Here is a 13,250-nt window from a genome sequence, read left to right as displayed (position 1 = left end):
AGCCACAAACTAGCGCAAGGAAAGTTTCCTACTACATGGAATATCTGGTAGCTATAGAGTAGGAAATGGGAGAACGAAGTGAGTAATGTGCATTAATATAAAATAAGGATGGGTATTCATAGAAGTAGTGCATGACATGAGTGATAAATAAGTTGAAAGAGATATGTGATGATAAGATGAGGACAGTATGTTGTGATGTGGCCAAATAAGGGCCACTTATTTCACCATCACCCCCTTTCGAACCTCCAACTCTTTCCATCCCTTTTCTTCAAAAAGAAACAACTTTTCCTACCATAGATGACATTCAAAAAAGCCCCTCTTAAAGGCTCCAAACTATACCCCAGTTTGCACATTCATTCTCCAGTGGCCCATATTCTCTAGGAACAAGTTTTTTGTTGCCCAAAATTCTTCCAACTATGTATATGTGAAGCAATATAATTTATGTGCACATAGTCACTTGATTCACGTTGATCATTCTCATATGTATTCAATCACACATGAAAGTGTGACCACCTTTCTGTTATCTACGAGCTTTCTCCCACTTGATTGGAGTTAATGTAGTGGAAGCCCTTCGACCAAACATCCATCTCATCAATAACTGTGTTAGGTCCTAAATGAGTTATAGAAGGGGATGGGGTGAAATTCAGATCTACTCATTTTTATTATTTTTTCGTGTAGATAATAAACTCAGTATGAATTTAATGAAATGTGAAAATTAACGTAATCAAGATTTCGGGTTTAATATCATCATTTTGAAATGTTAAGCCTGTACGGTACTTACACCTACAAAATAAATTATAACAACAAGATATAAACATAAATGTGTGTGTACCTACCTAAATCTAAAGAAATTTGAAAATAAAAAAAATTTAGTACAAACATTCAATCAAATCTCTTTAAGCTGTATAAACTCCAAGCTGATCTTTTTGATGAATTTTATATTTTATTTGATCATCCAAACATGAATTCAACAAGTTGTCATATGAAATTATAAAGGCAGAGAACATATTTACACAAATGTTTCTACACATACTCTTACAAAACCCGGGTGTATGTATATATAACTTGTGCACCTTGTGCATGCCACATGCACATGCAAAAATGCTTTTTACTCTCTAGACTTTTGTTGCTTCACATTTCAGTCCTTTGAACTTTCACAATTTGCAACCTCGAGATATAATATTAGATTCTTTGCAATGTGGGCCACCTCTAACACCGTTTTCTCAAAATTCTCGGTCAATATTAAATCTTTTAAATCCCACAAACAATTTCAAAACTTAACAAAATTAATTTTAACTAATACTCCAATTTTTTCGGCACGGCTCCTTATCCTGTCCTCTGCCTGAAATTACAGCAAAGTAAAAGAGAGTAAGGTACATTTGATAGGGAAGGAGGATTGGAAATATATATATGTGGTGATATGAGAATAAAAAGCAATAGTGGCCCAATAAGGGCACTTATTTAACATTCATGACTTATATGTTGGAGATGATATATTTTCTTTGACTTTTATTTGACATTGTGTAATTCTTTTTCTTTTCAATAAAATCATGAAATTTTTTAGATTATAATGCCTCCGTTTGATTAATTACTTGAATATAATGAGGTTGTCACATATCTTTATCTACAAATATCATTTATCCTATAAATATTTTTTTAATAATTAAACCATCTTATGGGAAACCGAATATCGCAGATGCATCTATTTTTTATCTATATTTTTATTATATGTATAAATTATTTTCTGAAAATCCATACTGTAGCAAATTTATTCACTGAGGCCAAAAGCCAAACAATATTTCATTTGTGACCGCTATAAAAATATTAATTAACATTCATAGTCACCCAAACTTTTTATTTTGTTTCCTATGCATAACACAATAATTAAATGTGACTGAGCGTAGATGCATCATACCCCAGTGTATGCTTACTCTAGTTAGATTTGTTTGTTTAGAAATTGTCAAAAACATGGATATCCAACCAATCCGTGGGTATATGCTTACTCTTGTTAGACATGGTGTCTTTGGTGGAGCAAAATAGTAAATAACCTTCCAACTAATATTATATGAGTTGGTGATTTAGCGCCTCCTAGAAATCATAAGTCATATGTATATTATTACAAAAATAGAATAGGTTGATGAGGTGTATTAGGTTGAATTTAAAGTAATCTAGGTGACCAAAAATAAACTTAACTGTTCTTTATTACCAAATGTCAATGAATTATCAGGAATATCTAAGATAAATTTTCAGTTTTTAATTGTATAAGTCTAAGGGGATTATTAGTTTTCAGATGTTGATTAAACAATGAAATGACTTTTTGATTTTGTTATTGGTTGCCATCCATATATATTTATCTTTTCTGCATTTGGTTCCACCAAAACTTGTTTTTCTATTTTTGTTTAATTTAAAAAGCTATTCTTGTATATTCTTTTCTTATATCACCTTCAGGAACAATTGCACCTCGAGACAATAATGCTGTTGGGACTGAAAGATCTGTTCTTGTTTGTGATTCGTTTGCCAAAGGGTGGTGTGCAAAGGGAAATTCTTGTAGGTTTCTACATTTACAAGATTCATTCAGTTGGGAGCCATCAACTCCCTTTCAACCATCGTTTCCTCTCACTCAGAGTTTGTTGTCTTCAGTAAAACGAATCAACTCTATTCTTGATGTCACCGAACAATCGAAACCAGGTGAAGTACATTCTATACTTTCTGATGGTTTCCGTGGGAGCTCAAAATGTCTATCTTTTGAACAATCTCTTGGCCAAAATATTGCGAACCAGCAAAACTATGGAAATGGTTTACCTCCGCTTGAAACAGGAACTGCTGTGACTGGACACGATATGGCTGTACCAGAGGATAATGTTAAGATAAGTAAAGATATATCCAGGGATCCAAAATCAATGACTGAGTTTCGTCTTACTCTCATAGAAAAGGTCAAACAAGTGCTCCGTCCAATATGGCATGAGGGTAAATTGAGCAAGAAAGCTCACAACAAGATAGTAAAAAAAACAGCTGACAGAACCATGGGCATGGTCAAAAAAATTTCATCAACTCCGGAATCAGCGGATCGGTTTTCTTCTCCAGAGGACAAGATCATTGCAAAATGGGTCAAGGTGAGTTAAGAATTATGAATTTTTTTAAGAACTTAAGCAGCATTATATGTTTATAGCTTCATGCATGTACTGGAACATCAGATTCTTGGATTGATTAAATTGGTTTTTACATGCAGCATTACATGGAAAAATATGGAAAACAGTGACCTGGCTGTCCTTCATGTATGTGTTTCAGCCATCAAGCGGTGATATTTAGTTCAGTAAAGGACAGGTTTAGTCAAAGGAAACAACTGGGAGCAAGAATCGTGACAAACAAACATTATGTATTTTTTTGACTACTCTTATAAATATTCACTTTTTCAGTTTGATCTCCTACTTTTAATTGTGGCAGAATGCATTCCTTAATTTTAAATTTCACTTCATATTACACCCTTTTAATAATTTTTGTCCAAAATAACCGATATTGTTAGGGGTAAAGTTGAATTTTTTTCAAGTTTATATAATGACGATATGCACCCCATAGTTTTAATGTTTTGACCATATATACCTTATATAGTTTTATAGTTTATACTTTATTTTAAATTATCATAACTTTTAAAATCCATAAAAATATATTAGAAAATTAAATTAAAAAATAAAACATATAACAGAAAAACCGACTCGGATCGAGTGTGATATTTTTTAAAAAAATAAACCGAAACCCAAAATTAATGTTATAAAAATGATTCAAATAAAAACCAAATGCTATAAAATCAATGAAATCTTGAACCCAAACATAAACATAAAATTCGATGGTTTTTAGTAGATTATTATATTATGAAATCCAAACCAAACCGAATAAAATAGAAAAATTTAGTTTGTGTAGTTTAGTTCAGTGGATTCCGAGAAAAAGAATGTCCAATAACATTGCATGCATTTTACGAGTTTTTAATTTGGTACTAATTTTGTAGCTAATTTATTTTAAAAATAAAAATAAGAACAAGAATCAAATGAAGTATTTAGTAATGCTAAAAAATTTGAAAAATTAGGAAACTTATAGTTTTAATAGAGATTTATTATAAAAATATTAAAACAAAAATAAGAAATTATAAATTATAAAAATTGTACCAAAAAGTGATATCAAAACCTTGACACATATATTAATAGATATTTTTTGATATTATTATTTAAAAATATATATAATTTAAAATTATCTGCATAGTATTTAAATTAAATTAATTTGGATAAAAGACTTATTTGTGATTTCAATTCAGTTTTAACAGAGAATATTTATATTTTAATTATTTTTAAGTAAAAAAATATTATCTAATATTATCATACAAATTTATATATTTTTGAAACGAGTCGAAGTTAAAATTGGGAGTGTAATATGTTACAATATTATAAATACGGGGTGCAAGTTGTAATAATATAAACATAAAAAAGATATTCCGATTTTACCCTTGAAAATTTTGAAAATAGGTGCGATATGAAACGAAAAAAGTTGAGGGATGCATTCTGCCAAAATTAAAAGTTTAAGATCAAACCGAAAAAGTGAATATCTATGAGAGGTGAAAAGTGTGTATTTAGTGTTTAAGTAATATACCATCAAGAAATAGTAAGCTTTATTCATGTGAATTCTAAGTAATGTATCTTCAAAGAGATGCTTAGGCATATTTTTGAGTTTCTGTCACTATAACAAATCTGGCCATTTACGACGGATTTTTTGAACTGAAATCGTCGTAATTGAGCCATTTACGACGGAAAAAAATCATCGTTTTTGGTCGAGTAGTAAGTTCGTTTTTTAGTCACAAGATAAAATTGCGTCGCAAGTTAGGAAGTAGGGCCCACATAATCAATAAAATAATAAATCTACTTACGACGGAATATATCGTCGTAAGATACCAAAATACGACGAAAAATAACGTCGTAAGTTATGTAGTTACGACGGAAAAAATGTCGGATATTACTTTACGGGACCCACTTTTAATAAGATAAACATAATTTTACGACAGAAAAATGCGTCGTAAGTTAGAAATTTCCGACAGAAAAAACGTCGTATTTTAGTAATTAGGGCCTATTTACGACGGTATATGTGATGAACGACCGTCGTAAGTTTGTATTTCCAGGTTTAAAAAAAAAATCTAGCTGGATTTCGGGCACTTTCCGGCAACCCCAATTCAACTATTTGATAGATTTCTTCAACATCTAATTTTATAAATAGATAGATTTCTTCAAAAGATGGACTAACGATATAACATTATGCTACATATATAATACTCAAATAAACTTCAACTAGGCTCTTGATCCTTAAAATTCACACTATTAAACATACAAAACTGGCAGCTTAGTCTGAATGTTACATGGGCAAAGTATTTATACGGTAATAGTGCATAACTATCCAAAAAACAAACTATATACATATATAATTCAAATGATTTTGTTTTTTTTATTGTGGGAAATTGTCGCCGCACATTAATAATATAACAAATAGAAATTTCTAAATTTAATACCTAGCTCATATGTATTTCCAATAAAAAATAACAGAAGCATAAGAGCATGTGCGACGACGTTCACGGGAAAAAGAACAGCTTAGGAAGGCTCAACTTGAAATCATTGAACCAATCATCCTGACCTTTGTAGGGAGTAAAACTGAAAAAGCTACTATGATATACAATTTACATTTTATACCAGAACTAACCTCATGCATGTCTTGAACACTGAGATTTGCATCAGCAATCTACTGAAACAGCCTCATTTTGTGGCAAGGGAAATAATTGTCAAAGCTATCGTTGGCCTGGACCTCCGAGAGCTGATCTTGACGGGGGTCTTTAAATTTCTGGCACCATTGTAAAAGCTAGCACCATACTAGCATTGATGAGCACTTATATTTTGGTGTCATTGTGGGTTGAAAGTATATAATGCTACATTCTTGGATTCGCATATGCCTGAGTCCTTGATATGGTTCAGCAAGTAAATCGAGTCGTTAAGACATCAAAAACTGTTGGAATTAATCTAAACTAAGTTTATATTTATTATGTTTAGTTTATTTAAATAACTAGTTTACTTTGGTTACATGGATGTATTGACCAAGTCTGGTCGTGAGAGTAGTTTTAGGAGCCTGCATTTGAATAAGTTAGTAGTGCAGAGTTTTAGTAGGAGTCAGTTTCTAGTACCTGGTTTGTAGGGAACGTGGTTAACGTTTGAGTCTCATTTTGTATTATTTAGTAGAGCATTGCAGTCAATAAAAGTTAGTTCAGTTTCTGCATATCTGTTTCCTCAGGTTTAACGCAATAGTTCAGTTTCTGCATATCTGTTTCCTCAGGTTTAACGCAATACACATACAGTTATATATATATATATATATATCTCCCAAGTTGCAGGTTGTTCTTCACGTGGTATCAGAGCCAGGCCTCTGGCGGATGACAAAATATATGCCCAGGGGAACAACGATGGAAGCAGGGAATGAGAAAGTAAGAGAGGGTGGAGTTGGTCTGAACTATCCGATGTTGACGCGAGAAAACTACACCGCATGGGCTATTAAGATGAAGGTGTTCATGCAAGCACATGGGGTGTGGCAAGCTATAGAACCCAAAGATCCTAAGGGGAATGTGGACGAGACCGTCGATAAACTCGCTTTAACAGCAATCTTTCAAGGAATACCTGAGGATTTCCTCTTGTCACTTGCTGAGAAAACCACTGCTAAAGAAGCATGGGAGGCATTTAAAACTATGTGTCTCGGTGCGGAGCGGGTTAAAAGGGCATAGGTACAAACATTGAAAGCAGATTTCGAGTCCCTGAAGATGAAAAACGGGGAGCTGTTGGGCGACTTTTTCTTTAAATTGAATGGGTTAGTTGCAAACATCCGTGCTTTGGGTGAAAGTGTGGAAGAAAGCTACGTTGTGAAAAAATTATTAAGGGCAGTACCAACAAAATTTCTGCAGATAGCTTCCATAATTGAACAGTTTGGTGATCTCGAGAAAATGTCGGTAGAGGAGGCAGTCGGGTCTTTAAAGGCCCATGAAGAACGACTCAAGGGTCAGGAAGAACCTGTGGGTGGACAATTATTACTCACAGAGGATGAGTGGGTTAAGAGAGAAAAACAAGAGAGTGGTCAATTATTGTTAACCAGAGATGAGTGGCTCAAAAGGTCTAACTCAAAGGGACGTCAAAATGGAGGTGACTATCGTGGAAAGGAAGGTGTTCGTACGGGGCGAGATAGGAGCAAAATTAGATGTTTCAACTGTCTCGCCTATGGTCACTATGCGGCCGAGTGTCGAAAGCCCAAACGAGAGAAGGACCAACATGCGGAGGTCAACATATTACAGACCACTGATGATGAACCAGCGCTGTTAATGGCAGAATGCGGACAATGAAAATTGTTTCTGAATGAAAGGAATGTAATCCCAGGTTTGATTGTAGACGGTGAAAATGGCAAAAGAGTGTTAAACATTTGGTACCTGGATAACGGCGCAAGTAATCACATGACCGGGCAAAGATTCAAATTTAGTTAGTTGGATGAGAAAGTGACAGGGGAGGTTCGTTTCGGAGACGGGTCTACGGTTGACATAAAGGGTAAAGGGACAGTGGCATTTAAATGCAAGAACGGAGAAGAAAAGATTTTTCGTGAGGTATATTACATCCCGAATCTCCGTAATAATATTATAAGTCTTGGACAACTTGCTGAGGATGGAAATAAAGTAGTGTTTAATGGGGATTGGCTCTGGATATATGATGAACGGGGAAGACTTCTTATGAGGGTCAAGAGATCAGGAAATAGATTGTATAAAATTGAACTTGAAAATCATGAATCTACTTATTTGTTAACCAAGGTAGAGGAGACTTCTTGGCTGTGGCACAAGCGTCTGGGGCATGTTAATTTTCAGGCTTTGACCTTCATGTCTAAGAATGAGATGGTCGAGGGTCTACCGGTTATAACTGCTCCAAAAGAACATTGTTCGGGTTGTTTGATGGCTAAACAGGTCAGGAAACCATTCCTCGCACAGTCACAATACAGAGCAAACAAAATTCTCGAGCTGATCCATGGCGATCTTTGTGGTCCAATGACACCCGAAACACCAAGTGGAAACATGTACTTTCTTCTCCTCGTTGATGATTATACTAGATATATGTGGGTCTATATGCTCAGGGAAAAGGGTGAAGCTTTTGACGCTTTCAAAAGATTTCGAGCTCTGGTAGAGAATGGGTCAGACAAGATAAAGGCATTGCGCACAGACCGCGGTGGCGAATTTTGTTCTCGGAGTTTCAACTCGTACTATGAAGAAAACGGTATCCACAGACAATATACTACCCCATATACGCCTCAACAGAATGGCGCAGTCGAAAGGCGCAACCGTACGGTGGTAGCAATGACACGAAGTTTTCTGAAATCTATGGATTTATAAGCTTTCTTATGGGGAGAGGCAGTCAGGCACTCCGTATACATTCTGAATCGATTATCCATACGAGCACTCTCTACACAGACTCCTCATGAGGTGTTGACAGGTGAGAAGCCAAACTTTGGGCACGTAAAAATCTTTGGGTGTATTGCATATATGAAAGTTCCTTCTGTCCATACAAGAAAGTTGGATGATCGAAGTCGGACTGTAATTAATCTTGGTAGAGAGGCTGGCACAAAAGGATATAGACTATATGATCCTTTGACCAAGCAAATTTTAATAAGCTGAGATGTCGTATTCGATGAGAAGGCGAGATGGTCATGGAACCAGGTAGAAAATTATACAACAGCTCATCATGGGAATTATACTCTATTTGATAAAGCACTTGGCGAGACGGGCGGTACAGAATTCGGTGCAGAGTATAACACTCCAATGCAGTCACGGTACACTGGAGGTGGGAGTATAAATTCAATAGAGGCAACAAGTTCAGATCACAACACTAGTTCTGATCAAAACACTCTGCATTCTATAACATCCTCGATCGGTAGTGAAAATTAGAGTTCAGAAAGCAGCCAACCACGAAAACTACGATTATTGAGTGAACTGTACGATGAATCAGACCCGGACCCTCACTAAGCTGCCTGATGGACAAAAGACGATTGACCTAAAATGGATATTCAAGGCTAAGCGAGACACTGGTGGGAATATAGTGAAGTATAAAGCTCGAGTCGTCGCAAAAGGTTATGTGCAAGAGCGGGGCGTTGACTTTGATGAGATTTTTGCCCCGGTTACACGACTTGAAACGGTCAGGCTCCTTCTCGCACTGGCTGCTAAAAATGGATGGGAAATCCACCATTTAGATGTAAAGTCAGCTTTTCTGAACGGTGAACTAAGTGAAGCAGTGTATGTCTCACAGCCAGAAGGATTTATAAAGAAAGGTCAGGAGCACTTAGTTTATAAATTGAGCAAAGCCTTGTATGGTCTTCGACAGGCCCCAAGGGCTTGGTATTCAAAACTGAATAAGTGCCTTGAAGGGATGGGTCTGACTAGATACGCTTACGAGCATGCCGTGTATACGAGGCGGGAAGGAAATGAAAGCCTGGTCGTTGCTGTTTACATTGATGATCTTCTAATAACAGGAACGAGCACAGCAGGCATAAAGAAATTCAAGCAACAAATGGAGCAACATTTCGAGATGAGTGATCTTGGTTTGTTGTCTTACTATCTGGGAATTCAGGTGACACAGGGGGAAGGCTTCGTGGAGCTCAAACAATCTGCATATGCGAATAAGATTCTTGAGAAGGCTGGTATGGCAGGATGTAACCCAACAAAGTATCCGATGGACCCAAAATTGGTGCTTACAAAAGATCCTCATGGAAAGGCTGTTGACTCAACAGAGTATAAGAATTTGGTGGGCGGCCTTCGATACTTAGTTCATACCAGGCCGGATATAGCTTTTCCGGTTGGTATAGTGAGTCGTTATATGGAACGACCTACGGTTCTGCATCTCAACGCTGTTAAACGAGTATTATGTTATATAAAGGGTACAACTAATTATGGCTTGATGTACAGCAAGAACAACGGCAACAATGAACTCACAGGGTACTCAGAAAGTGATTTGGCAGGACACATTGACGACAGAAGAAGCACAGAGGGGGTTGTTTTCTATCTAAATGAAATTGTCATTACATGGGTCTCTCAGAAGCAGAAATGCGTGGCTCTATCCTCCTGTGAAGCGGAGTTCATGGCAGCCACGATGGCTGCCTATCAGGGTATATGGCTGAAGAACTTGTTGGCAGCAGTTGCAGGTAAAGACCCAGGTCCAGTACTATTGTATGTCGACAATAAATCAGCTATAAACCTAGCCAAAAATCCAGTGTTTCACGGTCGATCGAAACACATTGACATACATTATCATTTCATCAGAGATTGTGTGGAACGCGGAGATATTAAACTTGAGTATGTGAAAACGCAGGAAAAACGAGCTGATACGCTCACTAAAGCATTGCCTATCGTTAAGTTTGAGAAGATGCGGAGTCTCCTGGGTGTCAAAAATTTGTCTGAAATAAACTAGTTTAGATTAAGGGGGAGTTTGTTGGAATTAATCTAAACTAAGTTTATATTTATTATGTTTAGTTTATTTAAATAACTAGTTTACTTTGGTTACATGTATGTATTGACCAAGTCTGGTCGTGAGAGTAGTTTTAGGAGCCTGCATTTGAATAAGTTAGTAGTGCAGAGTTTTAGTAGGATTCAGTTTCTAGTACCTGGTTTGTAGGGAACGTGGTTAACGTTTGAGTCTCGTTTTTATTATTTAGTAGAGCATTGCAGTCAATAAAAGTTAGTTCAGTTTCTGCATATCTGTTTCCTCAGGTTTAACGCAATATACATACAGTTATATATATATATCTCAAGTTGCAGGTTGTTCTTCAAAAACTACACAATATTTCTGGTATAGGTAATAAGCATCCAAAGAGGGGAAATATTAAAAAAGATCAAAGTGTTAATATTGCATCTAGAGAATTTGAAAATATAGTCAAAACTATGGGCATTTGTTTGTAGAAGACCTTATTCAGGAAAGGTTATCGGAAAACCAAAATAAATGACATAAACTAAGTATTAAATGTAGATAATGCATTTGCATTCATATAATCAAAAATGACTGCATACCTTCAAATTTATAGCATATAAGATGAGTAACTTTGTTTGCAACCAACGGATTTGAAAAATTTGCTCCCATCAAACTAACAATTGTCTAGAAAGAAAAGTAAAAGTAATTAATACACACCACGGGTTAATTTGTATACCAAGTGCCAGACAATTTACAATTTAGTCATAATAGTAGCTCTAGACCATAATGTCATCTCGATCTTGGCGCTGGTATCCATTCAATCACACTACTAATGACTTGGCACCAGGAATTCGAGTTAATGTAGTGGAAGCCCTTCGACCAAACATCCATCTTATCAATAATTGTGTTAGGTCCTAAATTAGTTATAGAACGGGATGGGGTGAAATTCAGATCTACTCATTTTTATTTTTTTTTCGTGCAGATAATAAACTCAATATGAATTTAATGAAATGTGAAAATTAATGTAATCAAGATTTCACGTTAAATATCGTCATTTAAAATGTTAAGCCTATAGGGTACTTACACCTACAAAATAAATTATAAAAATAAGATACAAACACAAACGTGTGTGTACCTACCTAAATCTAAAGAAATTTGAAAATAGAAAAATTTAATACAAACATTCAATCAAATCTCTTTAAGCTGTATAAACTGCCAAACTGATCTTTTTGATTAATTTTATATTTTATTTGATCATCCAAACATGAATTGAACAAGTTTTCATATGCAAGTATAAAGGCAAATGTCATATTTACACAAATGTTTTAACACATACACATGCAAAACCCTCGTGTATGTATATATAACTTATGCACCTTGTGTATGGAACATGCACATGCAAAAATGCTTTTTACTCTCTCGACTTTTGTTGCTTTACATTTCAGTCCTTTGAACTTTCACAATTTGCAACCTCAAGATATAATATTGGATTCCTTGCAATGTGGGCCACCACTAACACCATTTTCTCAAAATTCTCGGTCAATATTAAATCTTTTAAATCCCACAAACAATTTCAAAACTTAACAAAATTAAATTTAATTGATACTCTAATTTTTTTGGCACGGCTCCTTATCCTGACCTCTACATGAAATTACACCAAAGTATAAGACAGTAAGGTACATTTGATAGGGAATGAGGATTGGCAATATATATATGTGGTGATATGAGAATAAAAACCAATAGTGGCCCAATAACGACACTTATTTAACATTCATGACTTATATATTGAAGATGATATATTTTCTTTGTCTTTTATTTGACATCGTGTAATTCTTTTTCTTTTCAATAATATCATGAATATTTTTATATTATAATGCCTCTATTTGATTAATTACTTGAATATGATCAGGTTGTCACATATCTTTATTGACAAATATCTTTTATCCTATAAATTTATTTTTTAATAATTAAACCATCTCATGGGAAATCGAATATCGCAGATGTATCTATTTTTTATATATTTTTATTATATGTATCAATTATTTTCTGAAAATCTGTGTTGTAGCTAATTTATTCACTCAGGCTACAAGCCAAACAATATTTCATTTGTGACCGCGATAAAAATATTATTAACATTCATAGTCACCCAAACTTTTTATTTTATTTCCCATGCATAACACAATAATTAAATGTGATTGAGCGTAGATGCATGATACCCCAGTGTATGCTTACTCTACTTAGATTTGTTTGTCTAGAAATTGTCATAAACATGGATATCCATCCAATCTGTGAGTATATGCTTACTCTTGTTAGACTTCATGTCTTTGGTGGAGCAAAATAGTAAATAACCTTACAACTAATTGTTGGGATTATTATTAATCTAAACATATTTTTTTTGTTTGTTTTATTTATATTCTTGAATAAATATGTGAATGTTGCAGCATAGAACAAGTCTGCAGGTGGTTGAGTATGTTTAGGAAACAAATTAGTCTTCAGAGAAAAACTAGGGAGTGCTCCTGTTTTTAGAAGCTTTAGGTATACATTTATATTATAGTTTGGTCTCTTCTTATAACTGCTAATAATACCAATTGTAAGCATTCCATATTAGAAGTAATATATTCAGCTTCTTTCTGTTAACTTTCATATATAGACTATCATCTGGTATCAGAGCACATCTTTCCTGTGAAGCAAAGCAGAGTCCAAGGTTGATGGAGACGAGTAAGAGTAAGGAAGGAACGTTTGGACTCA

At 34.8% G+C, this 13,250-nt stretch overlaps 1 protein-coding gene and 1 long non-coding RNA gene across 2 annotated transcripts; one reads left to right on the top strand and one right to left on the bottom strand.

Moving 5' to 3' along the window:
- The first annotated feature begins 2,014 nt into the window (after positions 1-2,014).
- On the top strand, positions 2,015-3,354 carry LOC141673643 (zinc finger CCCH domain-containing protein 36-like). Its single transcript, XM_074480389.1, has 3 exons — positions 2,015-2,039; positions 2,449-3,113; positions 3,230-3,354. The coding sequence occupies exons 1-3, from the start codon at positions 2,015-2,017 to the stop codon at positions 3,257-3,259; spliced, it is 720 nt and encodes a 239-aa protein (XP_074336490.1). The 3' UTR covers positions 3,260-3,354.
- Positions 3,355-5,357: 2,003 nt separating this feature from the next.
- LOC141672755 (uncharacterized) lies at positions 5,358-11,362 on the bottom strand. The gene is made up of 3 exons (XR_012555698.1): positions 11,285-11,362; positions 11,102-11,186; positions 5,358-5,987 (listed from the first exon to the last, which is right to left on the bottom strand). It is a non-coding gene; the product is annotated as an uncharacterized LOC141672755 (long non-coding RNA).
- Between the last annotated feature and the right edge of the window lie 1,888 nt (positions 11,363-13,250).

The sequence above is a fragment of the Apium graveolens genome, chromosome 7, assembly GCF_009905375.1.
Source record: "Apium graveolens cultivar Ventura chromosome 7, ASM990537v1, whole genome shotgun sequence".
Lineage (NCBI taxonomy): Eukaryota > Viridiplantae > Streptophyta > Magnoliopsida > Apiales > Apiaceae > Apium > Apium graveolens.
Note: the sequence above shows the minus strand (reverse complement) of the source record. Positions and strands in the feature narration are given on the sequence as shown.